At 48.5% G+C, this 25463-nt stretch overlaps 1 protein-coding gene across 2 annotated transcripts in view; it reads left to right on the top strand.

The window, feature by feature from the left end:
* CHD3 (chromodomain helicase DNA binding protein 3) overlaps positions 1-14437 on the top strand; it is a 78547-nt gene extending 64110 nt beyond the window's left edge. Inside the window, exons 37-40 of one of the 2 annotated variants that reach the window (XM_088464088.1) lie at positions 6324-6519; positions 10130-10293; positions 10731-10854; positions 13735-14437. In XM_088464088.1, coding sequence (XP_088320214.1) covers positions 6324-6519; positions 10130-10293; positions 10731-10854; positions 13735-13835 — 585 coding nt within the window. In that variant the 3' untranslated portion in view covers positions 13836-14437. The remainder of the gene's footprint in view (positions 1-6323; positions 6520-10129; positions 10294-10730; positions 10855-13734) is intronic. The other variant, XM_088464087.1, reaches the window with a different exon arrangement.
* The last annotated feature ends 11026 nt before the right edge of the window (positions 14438-25463 follow it).

The following is a 25463-nucleotide window of genomic DNA, read 5'->3' as shown; positions in this document are numbered from 1 at the left end:
CTGCTTACCTCACCATCAGGTCAGTGTACACAGCGCTGTAGCCTTCCCAGACACTGAATCTGGGTAAGTTGCATGCAGTGTAATAGTGCAGTATATTATATGACATGTTTATGTATATATGTATATATCTGCATTGTATGTGACTTATGCTAGTGATGACTGTCTGTATTCTCTCACCTGTCAGTGTATATCTATCCCTTTCCTTATCTGCCCTAATACAGCTGTACTTGGGGTGGTTCTGAGACCTCACATTTATATACTTGTTAATATTTGTGAGGTTTGTCACATACTGTTGCGTGCTGCACGTTGCCATATTTTGAGTGGAACTGTGTGTTGCATACGCTGAAAATGGGTCCCTGCAGCTAATTTTTAGTATCAGTCAGGACCAGTATAGCGCTGCTTGATCAAGAGCGTTATGCTGCACCCATTTTTACTATCCTGCAAGCCATGTGCTGCAGGTGTTAGTGCGGAGGATTTAACTCTTAAAGGGTTCTGTATGTGGCGTCATCGGGTGCCAGCCCCTTTCACGACCCCCTTGGGCGGTTTGTTTTCTCGGGATCCTCTTAATTGCGGATCGCCGGGCGGGCCCCATTGTTGTACCTCACTTGGGGTTACTTCACCATACTACCCCTTTTTCATCTCAGGGTATCTCGCAGTTTCTTGCACTCTTCCCCAGTGACACAGACTACCGCTCCCTACAGGGGTTTTTCGAGTATATGAATTCCCCCTGGTGCCACAATAGTCTGTCATGCCCCTTGCAGGGATTACCACAACAGCCACACTGGGTGGATGTCGTTTTTCTATGAAACGCAAATTGGCGTGGTTGACGCCCTGTGGTTACTTCCCACTTGGCTCTACCGTGAACTGGATACTGTTTTGGGCTCTTTCCCTCTTACACGGGGGGAAGCCTATCTCAAGTATCCTATCCTGCGTGGTCGGATTCTTCTGATCCGTAGGTGGTAACTCTGCCTGAAATCAGTATACTCGCTTTCAGGGGTTGTTACCCATCCTACCATGGCGATAGCATGGTTGGTTAATACTATTGCATACTGAGCTGATGCATTTGTAATGTTTTTTCCCCTCCAACACGTCTGGGGTTCAAATGTATTTGGTCGCTCTCGTAATATATGCAGTTGTCATAGGTGGACATGCCTATATTGGATACCAGCTCCTAACTTTCAGAGTTCCGGCTGCGACGGTATCCTCCGTAATACCCTATGGCTGCGCTCTGGGAATGCAGAGGTGCAGATACCATCTATAGGGTATATCTTGTTGGGTCCTGACCTTGACAGTGGCAGTACAAATTTCCCGCCTTCAGCTATGCTCACTATAGGGCCTCAGACTATTAAGTCTTTTTGTCCTCTGGGTCAGCCTAAAGGTCTGTTTCTTCATAGACTGTCGGCCTTTACAAGGGCCGACATATCCAGTTCCGAGCAGGCCTGGACTGCCAGCCGATCCTGCTTCTGAACCTACGGATATATCGTCAGCCTGACGAGACAGGCCTACCACTGGGAGATGGCGATTTTCTCAGTTTGCCCGGTACTAGTGTCTAGTTGCCGCGGCTACGTGGGTAGGAGGGTACGCACTCTCTTTGCTCAGGCGGCCTATTTCCATGTGATGGTACTCAGGCCCTTATTCGGAACAGGGCCTTACAAATCCAGAAAGCTATACAGTTGTTGCGGTAAGCGGAGCTAATTGGGCCATCCCCACTTTCTCAGCGAGGGACTGGTTGTTCTGCTTTCTTTCTGGTGCGGTGGCTGAATGGTCCTCTTTGGCCTATTCTCTGTCTCATTTCCCTGAACCAGTTCCTAAAGCTACCTGGGCTCAGGAGGCAATCCCTATGCTCCATCATACTATGTTTGGAACCTGGGGACTTTATGGTATCACTGGAGATACAGGACGCGTGCCTACGGGTACTTACAGAGACCTTACCTCAGCATGGACTGAGGTTTGCTGTATCACAGCACTTACGATTTTTCGGGCTCTGCCTGTTGAGACTGCTCTCAGCCCCACAGGGGTTTACCAGCGTTTTGGATTTTCTGACAGTTCTTCTGTTCAGTATATCCCAATGCTCCTGTACCTGGATGGCCTCCTGCTCTTAGCAGGATCACCGGGGTACTTTACAGCCGGGTCAGGTTGACTGTGGCTTCTTCAGGGTGCAGACGTTTAATCAATGGGGAAAAAGTCCTCCCTGCATCCCTTTCTGGGTATTCTTCACCTAGGAGCCCTGCTGGATTCTCAGAATCTGAGAATTCTTCTGGCGTAAGACGGCATCTCCACTCTTCCATTAGGAGTACATGGATGTCTGCGCAGTCGACATATGTCTTTACACTCTGGGATGCATGGTCCACTATTCAGTGTCTGCCTTTGGAAGGGTGGAATGGGCTTAGTTCCATTCCAGGCCTTTCCATAATTGGCTTATCTCCAGATGGAACAAGTTTTTTCTGTCTGATCAATGTTCAAACGATGATGCTCTCCCCGGAGGCAAGTCGGTCCCTTTTCGGGTGACTATGGCCATCACGTCCAGGGTATTCTTTGCTAAGGACAGTGTCTGGTTCGCATCCATTTCAGTGCAGTTGGATGTCTGTCGATTCCACCCTGTCAATTAACTTGTTGGAACTTTAGCCTGTCTTGGGCCTTCACTCTGGCATAGCCCTTGTTTCCCGGTGAACCTGAAAAAGTTCAGTCCGACAGGGTCAGAACAGTGGCTTTCTTTTTAGCAATACTGTTCGTTGGGTGGCAATGTCAGGTATGTCATACATTCGGACATTGTCTAAGGGTCTCCTCCCGACCATCTCGACAGTGTTCATTTCAGGTGCTCTCCATTGGGAAGCGGGAGTCCTCAGCTGTCACGACGTGCATCCAGGGGACTAGTCTCTTCCCCAAGAGAGGTTTCATCTCCTGGTGAGCAGGGGGGGGGGGGGTCCTCCTGAGGTGACCCTCATGGCCTTCTGACTCTATCACACTATGGTGTTACAGTCCAACTCTGGGGATTCTGAAGCAACCTTCAGTGACTCTTTGTCGGTGAAGTGGTTCTTCCAATTTGCGTACCTGTGTTCTCCGGTCTCCATTCTTCCTCGAGGGAAGTGTTTCAATCGAGACGGAGATGCTTTCCTGCTGGTGGCTCCTGATTGCCCCAGATGTCAGGGGTACTTGGTTTTTCGGAGTCTCTCCATCGATACTCCATTCCTGATGCTTCACTGCCCAGACCTGTTGTCTCAGGGTCCTGGGGTTTGCCTTGGACCTGGGTAGTTTGTCTTTGACTGCGTCCCTACAGTGGTCTTACGGCTTCCCTGGCTTTGTCATCGTTGGAATGATTAGAGCACATGGATCAGCTTTTGCTGGGACCTACCACAAACTGTGGCAGCCATAATTCTTATGGTATTATACCTGTCGATATGATCCTCTGGGGTCCAGGATTTCCAGATATTCTGGCATTCCTTCCGGCTGGCTTGGGTTTCACCCTCGGCCTGGCCTTCCTGACAGTGCGGATCTCTACACTGTCAGTATGATTAAGATATGGAATTGCTCCGCTCTGATATCCAGTTCATCCTTTGGAGTGTTTTCTGGATTATGCCTCCATTTGTCCTCCCTAGGGACTCCTTGGGAGTTAGTAGTGGTTCTTCGTTAACTCCGGGGAAAGTTAATGGAACCGCTGGTTGTGATAGCCATTACATGGTCTATTGCTTTGGCTTTCTCTCTTTCTCTCAGGGAGTTTATATCACCCAGGTGAGTGTCGGAATTGGGAGCGTTCTCATGTGGCTCCCTCTTCTGGAGGGCATCTTGTCAGGGTGTGAGTTGCTCTCACCCTGTGTTTCTTCTTAGTGATTTTTAGGTTCCATATTATTCTGGAACTTATGGTGAGGCCATTCAGTCCCCAGTCCTCTCGGCTGGTGTGGCCTCATTGACTGTAGTCCGGCCTCTGTGGATTTATGTGATCCGTTAATCGGACTCCTTGTTGGTGGTCTGAAATTTCTGGTTTTAACAGGAAAGGATGGCCGGCCTATGGCCAAATGTTGGCTGGACGGCCTCGTATGTCTTCTTCAGGGGCCTACCCATGGGTAGGCCTTTCTGTTATTGATGCTTGTTTTTTCTCGGGCCATGTAACCCTCGTGGGTGGCTCGCTGTGGCGCCTTGGCTGTTTTGCCTTGCTAGATGGCCACGTGGTCTTCTGTCCACACCTTTTTAAGGTTCTAGGCATTGGTTTCCTTTGCCTCTCCGGATGCTTCCTTTTTGGCGGCGGATTCTCCTCTCAGCACAGGAGCGTCCCCTCCCTTGGTTGAACTGCTTTGGGACATCCCCAAGGTCAACCCTGTGGACCCCCTATGGACCCTGAAGTAGAAAACAAGAGATATGGTAAGAACTTACCTTTGTTATCTCTGTTTCTACGAAGTCCATAGGGTCCACAGGGCGCCCGCCCTGACGCACCTGGCTTCGAATGGGCTGTGTGGCTGGTCACCGGTTTTCCGTCTCCCATTTCTGTGAGTATGGTTATCGAGTGTTCCATTTTTCTCTCTCTTTTTCTCTCCTCCTCCGGCCTTTGGCTACTTACAAACTGAGGTGCCTCTGGCTTGGGGGTGGGGTTATAGGGAGAGTGGACCCAAGTGCATCCTGGGAGCTAAAAGCTTTAACTGCGTGGTGCCCGGATTTGGTTCCCAACCTATACCCCAAGGTCAACCCTGTGGACCCTATGGACTTCGTAGAAACAGAGATAACAAAGGTAAGTTCTTACCATATCTCTTGTTGTTCCTGCACTATGCAAAGACCAGGACTGTGTACCCTACCTCTACCCTATAGTCTCCCCTTTATTTATATTTGTAATTTCTGAGTGATGGAGTAATCCCAGGACTAGGTGAGGGGGGGCTTCTGCGGTGACCTATTATAATACATCACTTATACTTGCATCAAAGTCTGCGTGAAGATTTATTTGGTCCTGCATGATGCCCGCAAAAGAGTTTTTCCTGCTTGTAAACAGCCAATCGCTAGATGGATCACACCAGGCGTACGTAGGGTCTGTTCCTTAAATTGTCCAGGCACATTCTGCCAGATCATTCCGCCCTTCATGGACGGGGTGACACAGCGGTTTTATTGTTTTTTTTGGCGTCCAAGGATGCCCATTTTCGGCGGGAAGGTGCTACATACCAACTTGAACGGGCATATCTGAGATATAGTGGGTGTCCCTGTGTCCCCATTGGGAAAAAAATGAAAAAGTGATTTATTGTTAGCGAGTCGTCATATCCATTTATAGATAAATTCGCCATCCACGCCTCTAGTGGTAAGGACTTCCACAGCTTAACTGCCCTTACAGTAGAGAACCCTTCCTGTGCTATTGGAATAATTTTTTATCATATTCACAAAGGATGACCCCTTATTTTCTGTATAGCTCTTGGTATGGCAAGTTTGAAAAAAAAAAAAAAAGATATACGAGGGTGAGTAAAAAATGATCCGCACTCCAGTTATATTAAAACTTCTGTTGGCCGCACTGTCTTATCAACGCTTTCCGTACTAGGTCGCTGTCTCCCCAGTCACTGCTGTGCAGGTTTGAACGTGTTTTGTCAGTTAATTTGTGACTGCAGTGCAAGAAAAAATGGCTGCCCCACTTGTGATTTGCACGAAAGAAGGGCAGCGTGCAGTGATTCGGTTTATTGTGGTCTGAGGGTGTGTCTGGTGCCGATATTTATCGAAGACTTTGTGCACAGTATGGAGAAAGGGTTTTGTCGCAAAAGTGTGTATGAATGGATAGAGAGGTTCAAGGTGTCACGCGCACAACTGTCAGCCATGAAGAAGGAGCCGGACACCCGTCCACGACTGATGAGAGCATTGAGCGTGCACGTGAACTGATTCTGTTGAATAGACTACAGTGGATCCCCTGAAAGAAACCCTACAAGGACAAGGTCTGATGAAGAGGTGAAGACAGCGGTGCGTTCGTGGCTCGCAGCTCAGCCTAAAACTTTTTTTAAAGAGGGAATACGAAAGCTTGTTGACAGGTGGACAAAGTGTATTGAAAAGCAGAGAGATTATGTAGAAAAATTATGTATTTTCTGAAAGTTGATTTAAATACATTTTTAGAGCTAGAGTGTGGATAGTTTTTGACTCACCCTCGTATATATATGAATTCCCAACCTCTCACCAAAAGTAGTTCTTGTTAGGGACCCTCCCCAATGACACCCGCCATTTATTCCAGCCAGCAACCAAATATTTTGTAAATGTGAAACGCGTCTCTGTAGGTCCATAGATATACTGCATTACTGCTGTCTCTACTTCTTCCTGTTGCGTCTTATTTCTCCATGTTCCGATCTCCTATTTCTCTTCTTCACCCTCAGCTTTTGGAACAGGCCCTGGTCATCGAGGAGCAGCTGCGTCGTGCTGCCTATCTGAATATGACACAGGACCCTTCACATCCAGCTATGGCCCTCAATGCCCGCTTCTCAGAGGTTGAATGTCTGGCCGAAAGCCACCAGCACTTGTCCAAGGAGTCCCTGGCAGGGAACAAGCCTGCCAACGCTGTGCTGCATAAAGGTAAGCTGGATGGAGGGGTAAAGGATAAAAGAGGAGAAAAGAGGGTAGAGGAGGAGTTAGGTTTCTGTTGTAGATATGGAGACATCACATTTCCCATAGGTCCATATTGCCTGTTACATGGGATAACATGTTATGAGATAATATGGGGTACAAAGATCTCCTTGTTTTATCAGCCCTATGTCGGCAGATGTCCCATAATAAGAGAACCAATTGAGTTGTCAAAGAATAGATCGCAGTGTCTTTCCCCCGAAACGCGTTTCACATCATTGTATTTTGTAACAGCTGGTTATCCCAGAGAAGAAAGGGTTTATTCCTCGCCATAGGAAATGAGGGTAGAAACATGCAAATTGCTTGTTACTTGCCATTTAAGGTCATTTTAGCGGTATAGCATAACAAGTTGCAGACCGTTGTTCCCTTATTATTTTACTTTATATTATTCAGGAATAGTGGCTTTTGCAGGGACAGGATCACTGTCCACACATGTAATGGCCATATTGGAAGAGTTCTGGCTGTGTGACACTGGGACCAGAGGCCGGATCCCATTCGAGCTTAGGTGTTCGGAGCAAGACTACAGTGAACTTATTTTACAAAACTCACTGGATGCGCACTTCAAAACGTCTGTGTAATACACTGGTGAGCCCTGATGCTCCTCCCAGGGCATGTCATGGTGCACACGTATTCTCCATGACGGGAGGCAATTCTGGAATCTAGGAATGTTCCTGGATTTGTGGCTAGGTGGAAAATTCATTCATAAAAGCTAGGCCACAGTAACGCAACTGGAAGGTGCAAAATTCGTCCCATTACAGGCAAAGTTTGAGACCTCCAATAGCTTAGAGCTGGCTTAAGAATGAAGGTCTTTTGCAGCGTGGAAATGGCTACGTCCCCCTAATAAAGCATGGAATGCTCCTAAAATATTCCCTCTACGTCCATTTATCTCCTTTCAATACTCGCTCTGCAAATCCAAGTGTGACCACTCTACGCCCTCACTCGGCCCATCTGCCATACTGCATCCACCTTCTTGCTTGGGATTTAGTGTATGCTCTTCGCCCAGTTTGCTCTTCATCAATGACGTTCACGCTCTTTGTAATAAATGTGCTTTGTCGTAGACATCTAGCACCTATCCCAGCTGTCTCCGAGCTTTCTGTCTCTTTCCTTGCTGTCTCTTTAGTTTGGCGGGATTTGGAACTGGTTGTACTTTTTTTTTTCTTTTATACAACTCCTTAATTTTCCATGAGGATTAGGCGGTCGTCCCACACATCACAGATCTTCTCACTGTGTCCGTTTTCCTGTGGGCCAGCAGACTGACTTTGCCTATCTCTGCCACAAGCCCTCTGTTGCCGCTTAGATCTCCCATCTGTGGTCAGGTTGCAGGAACTTGTCTGTTTGGCGTTAGCTGAGACCCTTTTATCCCGTCTTGTATTAGGAGCTGCACTGCGGACTTACTGACAGGCATTATAGATGGTTCTGTTCTTCTGTGCCCGCTGTTGTAGCTATGAAACCACAGAGGCTTCCGGTTACTGTAATAGACCATGCAGTCCTGCTTTATGGTGGGAATTCAATTCCCTGTACACTGGGCATAGCCACAATACCCTCCTGCACATTAGTTATGGTACTGCCAACATCACCAGTTTTCCTTGGCACCTCTGTTACCCCATGTGCCTCCAGATCACCATATTTAAAAGAAAAAAAACGGTTAAGAGAAGAGAATTGTGCAGGGTGGGACCAGATCTGCCATGGATCCAGGAAACGGCACATTTAGGGTAAGAGAAGTGCATCGTGGGACCAGATTCCTGACAGACCCAGCGAACGGCGCCTCTGGGGTGAAAGCAGAAAGGAGTGCAATGGCGGGATCCATTTCCAGGCTAACCCAGCAAACCGCACATCCAGGGTGAACAGGGGTAGAAGAGCGGTGTGTGACCAGACCCCAGACTAACAACGTTGCATCAAGAGAAGAGCGTAGGATTCCAGAAGGATCTAGCAAAATAGCACAACCAGGGATAAGAGGAGGGAGAGCAGGGTGCGTCCCGGCATCCATGAAGCGTCCAGCAGCCGATGCATCCCGGGTAAAGGGAGAGAGGAGGGACCAGAGTTTGGGACCAGATCCCTAACCGATCCAGCAGCCGGTGCATCCCGGGTAGGAGGAGATCCGGATTCTCAATGGATAGAGCAATTGGTGTATCCAGAGGGAACCAGATCCTTGAACGATCTAGAAAATGGTGCACCCTGGGTAAGAGGATAAATTGGTGTATCGGGAGGAGGAGTGCAGTGTGGGATGGATCCCAATAACCAGCATACCCAGGACATGATAAGAGATCAGTGGGTGACTGGATTCCCTGATAGAAGCAGCAGATGGCATCGCCAGGATAAAAGGAAGTCATCCTCTATGGCGGGAATCATCTGCGCTGTGATTTTGCAGCATGGTGGAAGACAGAGAGCAATGTAGGAGACGAGGGTTATCCTGATCTATCCTCTCCTCTCTTAGGATGACTGCGGCTACCAGGACATCTGATCTGATTCATACTCGGATGGAATCAATACATCGGGCGCAAGCACTTGATGTTTCGATTGTGCGCATGTGTCCAAAAGCGCACCGCGCAATTATCCGTCCGGTTACTTGTGGGAGACACAAATCCAAATTATATGGAGATCCGGGCAACTCTGTTCGGTGACTCGGCGGTGGCTTTTGACTTTGGGCGAGTCGGGAACGTGCCGATGGCAGGGACTGCATTGGAAAACGTAGTTCCAGTGGCACCGCCGGCCACGTGCCATCGGGCATTCTGAGCAACCATAGGATTGTACGAATGTCTTGATGCCGCGGCTGATGCCCGCTCAGTGGTGTTTAAATTTGGGCACACCGGTGGATCAGAACCGCAGCCGGTAGGCATCTCAGTAGACAGCCCAGCAAGGCAGCTGCTATTGTTCATAGTTTCAATTAAAGAAAACAAAAAACGTAGCGATCACCTTGAAGTCGAAGAAAGTTCTCTCTTTATTTCTACAGGCAGCCATTCGGCTGAGCTGCCTCTTCGCTCAGATAAATGCGCAGTGACCATCTCCTCCCCATAACCCATTACTTGGTACCATTTACAGAGCGCTCTTACCATGTACAGGTCAGATGAGCATGGCGCCTAAATGAACAGACTGGGCGCGCGGCCGTTGTTAGGCAGCAGATCGGCTGCACGTTCCAGGCATAACATCTACAGGTTGTGGCCATAAACCATACGGACCTCTGCTCCGACAATGGGCTGATGATATACAGAGATTGCATTTAGAACATTCCCATGAGCAGGAGAAAAAGGGGCCAACGATTTAGCACAGGGGTCTTCAAACTTGGCCCTCCAGCTGCTGTGGAACTACACATCCCAGCACTGCCACCTTTTTGATATAACAGCATGCTAAAACTATGTGCAGTGCATGCTGGGATGTGTAGTTCCACAGCATCTGGAGGGCCAAGTTTGAAGACCCCTGATTTAGCAGGTGGGGCTGTCGGAGGGCGGAGATGGCTTTATCCGAAAAGAGTACAGAGCGCTGTGTTAATTCCGTAGGGTGGGCCCTAGTGTATTAGAGGTACAGGGGCATCTGGTACACGTGTCTGAGCTCTCCCCCTTTTCAGTGTTGAACCAGCTGGAGGAGCTGCTGAGCGATATGAAGGCGGACGTAACGCGCCTCCCTGCTTCCCTCGCACGCATCCCGCCCATCGCGGCCAGACTGCAGATGTCAGAGCGCAGTATCCTGAGCCGGCTCGCAAGCAAAGGGAGTGAGAGCACAGCTCCTCCGGTGAGAGACCAGGGCGGGCGGGGGGAGAGGGGGGAAATGGATGGGTGGGACATTGCAAAAATCTGCATGGTGGGAACATGGGGACTGTGTAGAATTGCAAATCCTAGGGATCAGGATAAATATGTAGAGGGATTAGACTTTGTGGTTTCACTAATTATAGCAGATGAAGGCTCACGCGTGCATCGTGGATCGATAGTTGTTTGAACTACAAGTCCCATAAAGCCCTGGCAGCAAGATGCTGGGAATTGTAGTTCCACAACAGCTGTCCAGCCCCCGGTTGCTCCGCTCTAGCTTCTAGCGCTAAATGAATTAGAAATAGGCGCGTCCAGGAGGGTATTGCAGGCTGGGAAAGGCAGTTACAGTAAGGAAATATGGGAGGGGGGACGTGATCAGTGTTTGTGGCACAATCAGATTTCATTCTCTCTGTCCCCCCCTAGGTGTTCCCCCCTGGTCCGTACACCACGCCTCCTCTCTTCGGGGGGCATTTCCCAAGCAGCCTGCCCACATCACCTCATACTGGGGCCAATTATAATCAGATGCCCCTGGGGTCCTTCTTGTCAGGTAAGAGTGAGCGCTCTTCCTTCTCTCCTCTCTCCTGTTCATTTCCATGCAGTTGTTTTTCGTTACATTGTCCCTTTTCTGTGTATTGTTTTATTTTCATTTCCATGCAGTTGTTTGTCGTTACATTGTCCCTTTTCTGTGTGTTGTGTTGTTTTATTTTCATTTCACACTAAGTTTGCAGTTTATGTTAACAGTGTAATGTTACGGATATAGTGGACTTCATTTGCGAAGCGCGTTGGGTTCACCCTGCAATTGGCTTTGGTTTGGCCCCCAGCGCCTACTCTCCACACACAGATGATGCCTCTGCTCACTAGAAGGCAAGGAGAGATCTAATGGGAGACACACTTATGGTTAATCCTAGTTTCTAAACTCTCCGTTTCCAACCAATCGGCAAATCCATGGGCATTGTTGTAGCTACTTCGTAACGATGTAAGGACTCTCTCCAGCCAATGCCTGCTCCTGTGCCTCCATCCGGGCGCACGAACCCACGCATACTGGCAGAGACCTCGGCCCATGCCAATGAGTGTGACATCACCAAAACGAGGATTCTACTATATGCCTCGGCCCTTTCGCGCTTCGCAGATGAGGCCCAACTAATCTATATTTGAGGATAAATGTACAAGCCAATAAGTCAAATCCACTTGGAAACTGAAACCTTCTTTAAAGTGGATCTGTAATAATAGAACTTAGCACAAACCTCATAATAAACTATTGAAAATACAGAGTAATAGCGAATGATTGGGGTGTGGTATAAGCAGTGGTGTAACTAGGGTATTTGGAGCCCAGGGCAAATTTGAAAAAGGAGCCCCACAACATCCCGATATGTGCGCGCCGAAGGCGTGCGCGGAAAAAAAATGGGCGTGTCAACATGCCCTTTATATAGTGCCCCCAGCAGTAGTCCCCCCCATACAGATTTCCCTGTAGTGATCCCCCCTATCTAGTGCCCCCTGTAGTTGTCCCCGCAGTGCCCCTAGCAGTAAGCCCCTTATATAGTGCCCCCAGCAGTAGTCCCCGTCCCTCCCTCCCATGCAGTGCCCCCAGTAGTGGTCCCCCCTATCCAGTGGTCCCTGTAGTGGTCCTTCCTGTTATTGCCCCCAGTTGTGGTCCCCCCCCGTGCAGTGCCCCTAGTAGTAGGCCCCTTTTATAATGCCCCCAGTAGTAGTTCCCCCCCCCCCAAGTAGTGGTCCCCAGATGAGGTTCCCCCTCCCGATTAAGTGATAGCCGCCCCCCCCAGTAGAGGTCCTCCCAATAATGGTGCCCCCAGTAATAGCCCCCCCCAATAGAGGTCCTCCTAATACTGGTGCCCCCAGTAGTAGCTACCCCCCCCGTTGTTCCCCCACCCCAGTAGAGGTCCCCCCAGTGGTAGCCACCCCCGTTGTGCCCCCAGTAGTGCTGACATACTTACCTGAATCCACGCTGCTGCTGCTGCTCCTCCAATCCGCGACGCCGCTCCCGCCCGCCAGTCCTCCCGGGCTGGTGCGCTCAGCATAATGGGACAGACGTCATGATGGTCTTGACCATCGCGACCATCTTCCTGGCCGCTTTCTATAGCAGTGGGCGGTAACTCAACCGTTCCGCTCAGTTAGCGTGCAATAGGAGTGTTTCGGGTGTATCAGCGAAAGTGACTTCGTACACAGACGCTCCGCTGCAAGCGTAGAAGGCCATACACAGACGGAAAAACTGCGCTGCAAGCTTCAGGGGGTGCGGCCGATGGTGGCATCTGAGGATGTGCCAATCGGTAATGCAGCGGGGAGGTATAACTATCGTGTTTGCGTCCTTTGTCATCTCACCCCGGATGGCATACGCCACGAAACACACGGTCATTCTGGGGCTATAACTGTAACCTCAGCATGTGCTTTAGGCGCTTGCGCAGAACATAGAGACGTCCGTACTCCGAGGTCACATGGTGACATCACACGCACTTCTCATTTGTGCAGAGATTCCGGGCTACAACCGATCAGATATCAGGCTTACTTGCAGTAGGCGGATGAGAGGTCAGGTCTTATTGGCTCTAGTGAGTGACCGCGCATTCATACTTTCATTTTCAAGTGATTTGTTACAGAATTTCAAAGGAGAGCTTTGTATGCTCAATGGCCAACTCCAGCTTCAACCCAAGTCAGCGATACAAATAAGTGGTCAATCCCGCTGCGGATACCCGCTATTGTTATACGTATAATAACTCGGGTGTCTTTCTGGATTTCAGCTTGAGCGTATGAAGCTAAAGGTGACTAGTATGTGATAATGGCCGTCAGCATTATAGTGTAGCTGTTATTCTCTTGTTGTGTTGCTCGATTGTCTTCTGTTATTTGTTCTTCCGTTCAAATGGAGTATATTTAGGCTTTGTAATATCATTTTGAGTTTGTATATCGGCCGTCTGTGTAGATAATTCCACTGTCCAAGTGTTTCCCAGCTTCCACTACGTGACACGCTGATAAGCCCACGTTCAGCAAAAAAAAGAGCGCTTGTCCCGTCAAATGGTTTTACAGCCCCAATTACAGATCTTTATTTTAATGGGGAGGGTTTCTACCACCTTCTGATTACTTTAATGCAGCGGCTTGCCCTTTGCCTAGTCGCTACTCTTACTAAAATATTGATGATCTCAAGGAATGGCTGAAAAGCAAAGAGGGAAGCCGCGGAGATAAAGCTAGATAATATATTTTGTAAATGTGTCCGGAGAAGAGGTGCAAGGCGGCACTGAATTAACGTAATCTGAAGGCGACCCGCGTCTCGGTGATGTCACATGTTCCAAGTGATGCGGCTCTGTGCATTCTCACCAATATTCCCTTCAGATTGACAAGATGGCCGCCTCCGTGGTGGTCCGCCTTAATAAAAATGATTTATCGCCAACTTTAAACTTTTAATCTGCTTCTCTTCCTCCAGCTTCTAACGGCCCCCCGATTCTGGTGAAGAAAGAGAGGGAGCTGGACTTGCTGGACAGGAGAGACGGAAGGGCCGGCGAGGTGATTTGTATCGATGACTGAAGCCCGCCTCCCACTGCCCCTTGTGCCGCTCTGAGGGGGAGCAGCGACAGATACGACCCAGACGGTGGGCACTGCGGCAGGATGAATGTCGCACCCGCAGTCTGTTCACCCCCCCTGCAGCAGTTGGGGTAGCCCCCTCACTCCCCCCTCCCCTGGCTTGGCATTGAATGAAACGTACCATTAATCAATTTTTTTTTTTTTTCTGGACGGCGGCGTGAACGGGAGACGTCTGTTCTTCCAGCGACGAGCAATCAAGAGAAAAGCCGGGAATCGTCTGTCCAAACCTACGCTTACAGGGTGACACAGACAGACGGACGCAGCGAATCTGTCCCTCCCCGCGTAGGGCGACACAGATATATATGGGTCACACACCGAGCAGATGGCAATGGACCTCTTGTCAGTCTCTCTGTCCCTGTGTCCTCTCGCCAACTGCCCCGCGGTGTACTCCGACCACGCTGATGTAAACCATGTATATATATATAAACGTACGCACATCGCTTTCCGTATGCCGCTGCTTGGCCTGCAACGCCTCTTGTGGTGCTGTGTTCCTCATGGTCTGCTCTTGCCTCCTGATGTACATATAAATTATACTTTTTATTTCACTCTGCAGTATACTGTCTGTTTTCTATTGCACGCTTGATCACTCCGAGAACGCCCCAGCAGGTAGTAAGGGCAGTTTTTTTTTTTTCCATGCTACCGGGCTTACGGGGTACCGTGTAGTTTATGGTGGCGTTAGGATAAAAAAAAGGTGGTCTTTGTGGGTGATGGCATGAGTTTCTGTAAGTGAACGCAACCATCAGGCCGGGTACACATCTAGACGACGGCAAATCGCCCAGTTATTATTCTAGTTTGTACCCACCCTTAGCCCGCTTACTACCCTCACAATGAAAGTTTGCAACATAAATCGCAGTCTAAGGACCATCTCAGACCCAGGAACTTGTCAGGACTGTAGATTATGTAAATCTATGATCGTGTGGGGAGGACGTTTTTCTCTGCACAGCAAACGTCCTGTGTTTACATCTCCTCAAGGACCCTACTTCCACCAGCCCCTGACTGTGATGTTTTGAACAATAGCTTGCCATCAGCTGTGCAAGTGATGTAATTACATTGGGGCTTATGTATTTTACGTAACATGGACAAAGTGGATGTTTGGTTTTGCACTGGAATGCTGTCACTTTTGTACATTACACTGAACTCCTAGCGTCAGACATCTGGGGGTAATATTTAGTAACTGTCGGGTTTTGGTTCTAAATCAAAACCGTCCGAAATCGACAGTTACCGACTTCGTTTTTTTGTTTCAAAAAGATGTATATATTTACTAACCGGGGGGTTTCAGCTTCAATTGAAACCCAACGTCGATGTCAGTTGTTATTTTGCTGCTGTAAATGCCTTCGGGTTTTGAGCCCTGAGTTTAGAACTGATGGCGTTTAGAATTACAAACACGACTGGAAACCCGTCCAAACAGAAGCACTGCACAGATCAGTATGGCCTGTGCATGCTTCGTTAGGGTAAAAGGTAAAATATGGGTTAAACAAAAAAAATGAAAAGAAAAAAGTGTGGGGTCCCCACTAAATTCATAACCAGGGGGGAAACCCCTCCGATTTTCCAATAACCATCACCGGGCTGAACCAGGCGGAATGGTAATGCCCAGTGCTTAAAGTGGTCCTAGTGACGTGGTGGAACTCACCCTCCCCCCACGGTGCTTATTTAATAAAGGGATAGCGCGCATCGCAAAAAGGGGCGTGGTCACACAATAGTATGCCCTATTCAAATGACGCCACACAGTAGCGCAATCTTATTCACATTACACTGCACATAGTGCCCCTGATTCACATTACACCACATAGTAGTGTCCCTTATTCATGTTATGACACAGTAGTGCCCCCTTTTACACAATCCCCACATTAGTGCCCCTTATACATAATGCCCACAGTAGTAGTGCCCCGAATACAAAATGCCTACAGTAGTAGTGCCCCTTATACAATGCCCCCAGCAGTAGTGCCCCTTATGCAATACCCACTGTAGTGGCGCCTCTTATGCAATGCCCCCATTAGTAGAGCACCCTGTAGTACTCCCAGTGGTAATGCCCCCAGTAGTAATGCTCCCATTTGTAGTACCCCTTACACAAGAAAAATACAAACTACTTACCTTAAGCCCTGCTCCCGTGTTCACTGCCGACCGCCTGGCCGCTCCTCAGAACTATGGGAGAGACGTCATGACATCTCTCCCATAGTGCACACTGCGGGAGTCAGAAGCCGAAGCTCTGGAGTGAAGTCCGGCCTCCGGCTGCTGCTAAGGGGAAGGAGCCGGCTCCCGCTGGTAACAAAATCTCCTCGGTTCCCCGGCATATGGAGCCTCCCTGTGTACCGGGCTGACTAGCCGGGTAAGGTGGGGCGGAGGAGGTGGACCTGGTACCGTCTCCAGAGAGAACTGATGGAACGCAGTTCCGCCCCACTTTAACCCCTGGTAATGCCATAGCGGGGGGGAGGGCGGGTGGCAAGCATGGGGTCCACACAGCATGGGGTCCACTTGCCATCGCGTTAACTAGCTCCAAGCTGTTCAGTCCAGGTCTGGAAGTCCTTGGAAAATGGGGCTTCTTCACGAACCATAGGGGACACAGGCTTAGACCATGGGTATAGGGTGAGCAGGAAGAGTTCGGGCACCAAATAGTTAAACTCCTCCCAGCAGCCCCGGCTCCTCCCCCCCCCAATACCCCAGCCCCAGGCCGGCCAGTTCAGTTTGGTGCCCTGCAGGAAGCCAGGCACATGTTAGAGACTGCACTACAGTCTCAGCTTCTTTACTTTCATTTTTTTATTTTATGTAAGTTTTTACTATGAGTGGGCATCGCTAGGAGTCCTATAGGACGCCCGCACTGCTGATCCACCGACCCCCTCCTGGGCTCAGTGACCTCGGCTGGTCCCACAGCTCACACCGGGGACCTGCAGCCCCATGCTGTGGGACGAGCACGGACGGTGCCCAGAGGTAAGTTGCGGCTCCCTGTTTACAGGGAGCCACGCTGCAGTGGCTGTTACCGCCATTGTTGGAGACCACCGGTGGTGCCAACAGCGGTCGCCCAGGCGCCTCCCCTAGATCACCAGGGCACAGGCAATGGGGTGCTTCATTAGAAGCAGCCATTGCCCTGGGGGATCTGGTTAAGCCCCTCCCCCGCTGCCTTGGTGCGCTCAGTCACTGCGACAGCCACAGGGATTCTCCCCCCTCCCCTTCCAACTGAGAACACTGAGCGGCCATTTTACCCTGTACCTGCTTCAGTTAGTCTCTGGAGAGCAGTAAAGGGCTCCTGTCTCCCTGTATACCTATTCCCATGGGGTCAGGTCATACATTAAGCTCCTTCCTACCGACTGGGGTATGGATTGTTGAGCATTAATTGCTCATTAATATATCATTGAATGTTTCTGTGTGCATGTAATTGTGGGCTTGATTCAGACCCGGACGCAATTTGGGGCCGCTCGCTGGCTAAAAGGGGCCGGCTATTTAAATCATGTGCTCGCACTGCGTCGCGTAAAGCCGCCCACTAAGTATTAGCGAGCGGCCGCACTATACGCTCGCACCTGTATAAAGACGCCCCTTTGCCACTCGCAACACACGTCATCTCCGGCAGCTGTAGGATTAATCAGGACCATCGAGAGCCATCAGAGCTGCTCGCAGCGCTTGTGGTAGCCTTTTCCCACCACAACATTGCGAGCAGTTCAGGCTAAAATACAACCCAGTCATGTGTGTAATGACGCTACTTTGCTAATTATGCACACCCATTAAACGCCATTCTGACGGTTGGGCACGCCTGCGTTCGCTCATCCACACCCCCGTTTACAAGCACCTTCCCCTGTTACCACCCATAAACGGTGCTATCTGTCACTCAAAATAGCGGCCCGACTGCGGGCTACGGGCGAGCACTTTCCCATCGCAATGACTGGTTCGCGCACGCGCATTGCGACTCATACGCATTCGCAGATTGCGAAAACTCGCTCAGAGCGAGCGCAGCATAGCGTCCGGGTCTGAATCAGGCCCTGTGTTCAGGAGTACATTTTTGTTTTTTCAGTTTCTTCGAACAGCTTAGTAAATCCCTCGCCTGTAAAGACCCGCTTATTGTGGGGTGAGGTCACATTCATTGCACGCCCCCTTTTAATGCACACAGTAGTTTACCTAACTGGCATGGGGGGGCTGCCCTGGATTGCTTATCGGGTTCTCCAAGGGCAAAGCACCCAGGGATGGGGGTGCCTCAGTGTGGTGTAACTACAGGACTTGTACCTCAGGCTCTGTACTATGATGGGACTTCCTCCTGGAGCCGGCCTGGACTACCTCTCATAGGCAAGGTTGTAGATGGCTAAGGACTATTGCATATCCTCTGCAGTGTCAAGATTGTGTCGGACAAACAGACTGGCAACCCCAGGGCCAGCTCTCCCTACTAGTATCCCTCCTGGGGCCTAGCTGGGCACCTTATAGCATTCTGCCTTAGGAGCCAGGGATGCAGCCCTTCTCACTTTAAGCGCAGGTGTCCTCATCCTGAGGCTGGACAGGAACCGCCACGCCTCACAGCACTGAAGTCGTAATGCTTGATTCCCACTACGGCCCTAAATGGGTGGAGTTTGTATATTCTCCCTGTGTTTGCGTGGGTGTCCTCCGGGTGCTCCGGTTCCCTCCCACACCAGTCTAAAATAGTGTTGCGTTCCTGTCCGGTAATTGGAAGTTCTTCAGCTCATTGGGACACTATGTCTAATATTTCAGACCTTTGTCTATCCCAAACGCCCGGTTTAACGGGATAAGAGCTGTTCTTAGCTTCAAGGATACCGAGGCCTATGGCCACACCAGTAAGAAGATATTGTGTAAGCGCTCTGAGGTATGGCCACACCAACCTGAATGCGCCCGATATCGTTTGATCCGAGAAGCTAAACAGGGTCAGGTCTTGGTTAGTTCTTGGACCGCCAAGGAATACCAGGTGCGGTAGGCTACAGACCCCTAAGTCTATAGCGCTTCGGTTTCATTCTTCGGTAGACTGTTTCTGCATTCCCGTTTATTTGCGCAGCGTGTGGACCATCTGCGGAGGCACCTCTGGGTTTCTAAGCTCCTTGCCCCCTTCAGTTCTCTACCTGCTGTGGACCAGGCATAATTAGCCGCCGCCTCCTCCTCAGGCAATGCTCACTTGGCCCGCCTATTCCAGATATGGCGTCCCTTGGGATCCATTGGACAGGGCAATTAAACTTTCCTCAAAAATGTCTTATATTCTGCAGACGCTATCACGCATTCAGTCCTGACTTCTGCTTATGTAGCTAAAGCCTTTGGAGGTTGGACGGATGCTCTTTAGGAAGTCCTCAGCTGCTTCAGGTGAGAACGTCAGAGGGTGGCCTCATGTATTGAAGAGGCGACAATAGTTACTGGTGTCCTGACTTCAGGTGTCAACATCCTTGGTGGTGGTTAGGTGAACTCTCTGGCTTAATTTCTGGTGCGCTGACTCAGACTTCAAGAAGGCCATAGGGGCTCTTCCACTTCAGGTCACTGGCTGTGCTGTTTTGGCCAGGGTGGTAGCCATAATGACAGCGTCCAGGACAACCTTCCCCCTTCTATGATTTAGGTTACAAACTTCTAATCTTCGCTCCTTTCCTTGAAGGGAAGGTCCAAGGACCAAACTTTCTCAGGGCTCCAGGTTACCCAGGTTTACCAGTTATCCTACCTCCAGGCCTACTGACAGGCTTGTGCTTCACTAGGCATACCTCCACCTAGGGGGGGTTCCCAGCATGGGCGGATGACTTTGCTGTTTCCATTACCTGGATGGCGACCACGCAGGATGCCTGAGGGTGATTTTTTTCTCCCTGGGGCTATGCCGTAGCCTTTCAGAAATGGCCTTAGATTCTATTTTGTCTTAGTGGTCACGCCCTGCTGGGACTTTTTGGCCAGTCTCTTAGTTGTTCACCAGGAATTCCTCAACAGGCTTTTTGGTGAACCAGGGAGTCTCCATCATTCTGACTCTGCGGGATCTCGGGGCCTCCTTGGTTTCTCAGGAAGCCTATTTCCAGGTTCCTATGCGGCCCCGTCACTAGAGTTTTCCTCTAGCTGGTGGTTCAAGAGGAGCATTTTCATTTTCAGACATTTCCATTCAGTCCAGAACCCATAGCCTTTTAACGAAAGTCATGGTAAATAATTTATGTCGCAGGGGCATCAGGTTTCTACCTTCTCTAAACGACCTTCTGATCCTTACCGGTCTCCGGATGTTCTCAAGGAACACATCGGTCTTTCATTAGGTCTCTCCAAGATCATCACTGGGATGGATTCCTCCTGGACTCTATGTCGCTTTGGATGAAGGATTGTCCCTGTGGAACAGTTCCCACCAATAGCTCACACCTTCCTGGGAGATTAGGCTCTTTTTCTGGTGGTCCAGGCATCCTGCTAACACTGGGGTTGCCCCCTTTTGATTCCACACAGGGTCCTCCTCACCACCGATGTCAACAACCTTCTAGGGTCAGTGAACAGCCTCCGGGGTCAATCAACTTTTCAGATCTCCGATCTTCAGAAAATTACGTCATCGGTGAAAAGTTTTCGCCAAAAACACGCAAAAATGGCTTTTCGCTTCAAATTGAATACAGCCCATAGCAAGTGACTGTGCAGGGTAAAACCATGCTGCACTGCAGGTGGGGCAGATTTAAAATGTGCAGAGAGATTTAGATTTGGGAGGGGTGTGTCCAAACTTACATCTAAATTGCAGTGTAAAAATAAAGCTGTGCAGTATTTGTGGGCTACATGCAAAAGCAGCCAGTATTTACCCTGCATGCAAAATAAAATGCATGTATTTGCACCCCTTGCATTGCAACATGGTTTGTCCATACACACAGTTACTTGCTTTATCTTACTCTATTCCCAATGCTGAATCAGGCCCACGGATCAATGATTTTCTGACTTACATCACAATGTGAAGGCTCTATCTCATTCACCGTAGGATCATCTGGTGGTTTAGAAGACCTTTACTTGCAGCTACACTATTCACAAAAAATTATCCACTTCTTTTCTTGGCCCTGCAACCACTGATGCCACCTGAGGGGAGGAAGACCTCATATGTGATGTGCCAGCCTGAGAACATTAACTGCCGATCCCAATAGACTCCGTAACAACAAATAATAATAATGATCTTTAAATAGCGCTTTTTTTTTTCAGAAAGATTTAAAGCGCTTTACATTTGCAGGAAATAAACCGTATCACGCAGGAGGCAGCCATCTTGGACGCACTCTATAAGTTACAGTAGGCAGAATAACCAACGTGGGGATATGGACATATGAAAGAGGAAAACGGAGGGTGGGCGGACATAGGAGACACTGAAGGTGAAGGGATACAGTGGCAAGAAAGATCGAAATGCAGTGATAATTGGCTGGCCAGCGGTGAGACAGAAATACATTGGTCATTCCTGGGTGAGAAGTCTGTAATAGCAGGACGACAGGACGTGAGGCAAGGACAAATGCAATAAAGACTGACAATTACTGTAGTAATAATGTACCAGCTGGTGAGAATTCTCCTATTGCACCAATCGCTGCCAGCGTGTGACAATTACCCCCCCGAACTGCCTATTCCAATTGCTGGTTTATCTGAACGCACACTGCAGGTAATTCATGACCAGATCGTTGTTAAAGAGATTATGACCCCTGTGTTTAGCCCAGGATTGAAGCCTTGTGTTGGTGCCAACCTCGCATGAGCCTTGTACTGGCGGCACTCTTTGTATTTTCTTTGTATGAAAAAATATTTTGGATTTTGGAACTCCAAGTAAGCTGATCAGACTTCACTGTTAGTATTATTATTACCCTTTATTTATTTGGTGCCACAAGTGTTCCGCAGCGCCTTACATAGTACATAAATGAGTGAACAAGAAACCAGTGACTTATAGTACAATACAGGACAAGGTTTATGTACGTTGCTGCATTGGAGATCAATATACTCAAATAAGCAACAGGGTGAGTTAGGTGCCCTAGTAGGGAGTGAGTAGTAGATACAAGTAAGGAGAAGCACAAGAGGGTAGAGGGCCCTGCTCGTGAGAGCTTACAGTCTAATGGGGAGGGGCAGACAAACCTGTGTGACACAGATGGGGTAGACAGACAGAAAGGAGCATGTAGCTGCGAGTTAGGATGAGAGCTGGAAGGCTATTATGAAGTAGTGGGTCTTGAGAGCCCGTTTGAAGATTTGTACAGAGGTGGAGAGTCTGATAGGGAGAGAGTTCCAGAGGTGGGGAGCAGACTGGGCAAAATTTTGGATAAAGGAGCAGGAGGAAGTAATAAGTTGGCAGGAGAGACGGCATGCATTTCTTGAGCAAAGAGGGCAGATGGGAGGGTGAAGGGAGATGAGGTCAGAGATGTAAATGGGAGAGGAATGGGTGAGGGCTTTGTAAATGAGTGTAATGCTGAGTACACACTGGCAGATTTATTGGCCAATCAATTGATCTGCCAATATATTGTATGCCCGCCGGCCATTGTGTACCTGCGTTGGCTGTGCTGCACAGCCGATGACAGATATATCTGTCCATCGTGCTGTGTGTACAAGCAATCAGCTGACCGCCTGTACGGCCAGCGGGACCTGCGGATACATGACAGATAATGGTTGTTCAGTGTATATGAAAAACCATCATCTGCAGATATATCTGCTAGGTGTGTACCCAGCTTAAGAGCCTTGAATTGGGTTCTGAAGGGGAGCCAGTGGAGGGCTTGTAGGAGAGGGAAATTATTTAACTTTAATAATTGGGGGCTCATGCAAAGGACTCTCATCCCTCTGCTCATAGACACAGATTTCGGTGTATCAACAAGGGTGGAAGACGCATCACTAAAGGTAAGAACAATTTGTTCTAATTCTTAAAACCATCAGTGTTAATACACCAAACTCCTGCTTTGTGAGTTAAGAAGATGCAGAGGAAAGAATCTGGGAAGAATAAGGTAAAATAAATTGCATAGTCTGCGTAGATATTTGCTGTGTTTTAAATAACTTTCTGCCTGATACAGTAGTTACACTGCCATAAAACTAACATTTTAGACAAAATTGTATAGCTCAGTGTTATAAAATTCACCATTTACTGTACCTGTGCAGACTTGCTGAGCAGGTTAATTAGCACATTAAAACATAGAGCATAGACTCTGTGGCCCATCTCAGAGACTGACTCGCAGTTTTCTATTTCTCTTCTCAGTCAGTTACATGTTTGATAGAAATATCTGAATTAAAAGGTACAAACAAAAGGAATTGTGGTAACAAAACTATGCGGGATGGGTGTGCCGGTCAAACCACCATGTAAATAGTGCGATTACCTTCACCAAGGACAATTTCCTGAGGGACTACAAAAAGGGGAGCAAAATACTGCACCCCAATTTGCAACATTTTGAAAGCTTAAAGGACCGCAACAAGAGAAGCGAAAGGATCGTATTTCAGGATCGGCATTTAATCAGTATGTGACTACAGCAATTCAATAAGCACAATAGTGAATTTCGGGGAGTGAAAGAGCCTAGACCGCTTCTAATTTAAATGATACTTATACCCCTTTTACACCAGAGCAAAAACCTGGGTTTTTGCTGGGTCTACCCGGGTCGCAGCTCAGTGTAAAAGGGTCCCTGAAAAATAACCTGCGTCAAGTGACCCAGCAATCCAACCCAGGTAGCTACCAGGGTTGGACCCAGGATTGACCCGGGTAATGGTGCAGTGTAAACGGTGCAACCCGGGTTATCTGACCTGGGTCATGCCTAAAATGAGCTGATTGGTGGTTGTGGGGCAGTCACCTCCCACTTTTTATGACCTCACAGGTTTAGCAGGGCAGACCTGAGTTCAGTGTGAACAGGGCTGACCTGGGAGTAACCCAGATCGAAGCTGCAGTGTAAATGGGTCTGACCTGGGTCTGACCAGGGTTGGAACCATGTCCAAAAACCCAGGTCGGACCTGGGTTTTTGGTGGAAAAGAGGTATTAGTGAGTACAATATTGTGTGTAGGAAACCTGTTGGGACGATAGGTAGGTCACGGGTTAACACCGTTAGGACAAGAGGTAACGGTATATAATGACTTCAGCTGTACATAAAATGGAGACCGGAATATGTATAGACACTTTACTTCTATTTGCAAAAGCCGCAACAAACTTGTAATACTTTTGGTTAATAACAACGACTCACAAGGGAGACCTTAAATCTCAAAGTAAATGTGAATAAATACAGAAAAAAAACAACATAAATTGCAAAAATAAAAATAGTCAACAGATGACTGAAAAAAAAAAAAAAAACATTCCAATGGTTGGTAAAGTTAATTGTACAGTTGAGTAAGTAGTATTAGGGGGGATATCACATTGTATTGGTGATGATAACGTATAGAGTGTGACGTCCCACAGCTCTTATACAGATGAGTATGTCTCTTTGTCAGGTGTATATACTGATGACAAATATGGTTCCTGTTGTGCAAGATGACTCTTATCATCCCGCGGAGACTAGTGCCTGCACCTCCTCTGTGACAGGAGAAAGTTATACTGCGGCACCCGGCACCTGTCACTGAGGAGAAGCCGCATTTTGGTGTCACTCCCTCTGAGGGTGACATCCAGGTGTGTCCCGCACCCCCTTAGTGACGTCACTGTATCAAAGGGTGAGAAAAAAATTAGTTTGCAAATACGCGGTTCTCTATATAGAATAGTTATATCCATAAAATTGATACCAATCAATATTGCCGGCAATAATACAATGACATATATGATTGATATCAACGGATAAATATCCTGAGTTTACACTTATAAAAGATGTCACCAGCTGTGTGCCCTATTTGTAAACATTAAAATTGTATCTACTTTACATCAGAAACAAAGTTGCATATTCTTGTAGTAAGTATCCTTTCCACAAGAATATAATATGATACTCAAATGCGACCAATCCTTTGTGTAGTCCAGATACCTGAGTATGTAAAGTGAATATGACTGATGATCCACAAATATCTAGATCTATTTAGGAGATCAATTAGTGTGACATCTCCCCATATAGATTATATATTTAAAAGGTGAGGGCCGAACACCATGTCCTTTATTGTCCCGCTTATTAGCTCGATGTAAGAAAATGGACAGATAGTCAGCTCACCTGGTGACCAGACTCAGACTCTTCGTGGTGTAATGTGAGCAAATTCTCCGTGTGAATATGGCCTATCTGGCCCGTCCCTGCTGTATGCTGCCCGACTTCTGGTTCATCGGAACGGCTGACTTGTGGGCCGGGTAACAGCCAAATGGTAAGCGGAGCTCTACGGAGGCGCTCAGCTGATCAATTCCTACTCCGGAGCTCCAGCGGCTGCAGTGTCAGATGGTACACAAAGCTCAACGGAGGCGCTCAAGTGAGCAATTCAACTCCGGTGCTGTAGCGGCTGCCGCACTCAGGTCAGGTGATCACCGGGGCTTCACGAACAATAAGCACTGATGGTGCATGCGGGTCTCCACAGGCTTGGACACAAATAGGATTTGCAGACTAGAATCCAGGGACACCCTAACGCGTTTCTTTCTCAATAGAGAATTTCTTCAGAAGGAAAAGTTGCATCCATAATTATACAGTTGATGTGGGATCAAAGGGGAATAAGTGCCCAATCCGGCGGCCATTTTTAATGAATAAAAAATATATTTTCTTGGTCATATTTCTTTTTCTT

The sequence above is a fragment of the Taudactylus pleione genome, unplaced genomic scaffold, assembly GCF_031769625.1.
Source record: "Taudactylus pleione unplaced genomic scaffold, aTauple2 ptg001574l, whole genome shotgun sequence".
NCBI lineage: Eukaryota > Metazoa > Chordata > Amphibia > Anura > Myobatrachidae > Taudactylus > Taudactylus pleione.
Note: the sequence above shows the minus strand (reverse complement) of the source record. Positions and strands in the feature narration are given on the sequence as shown.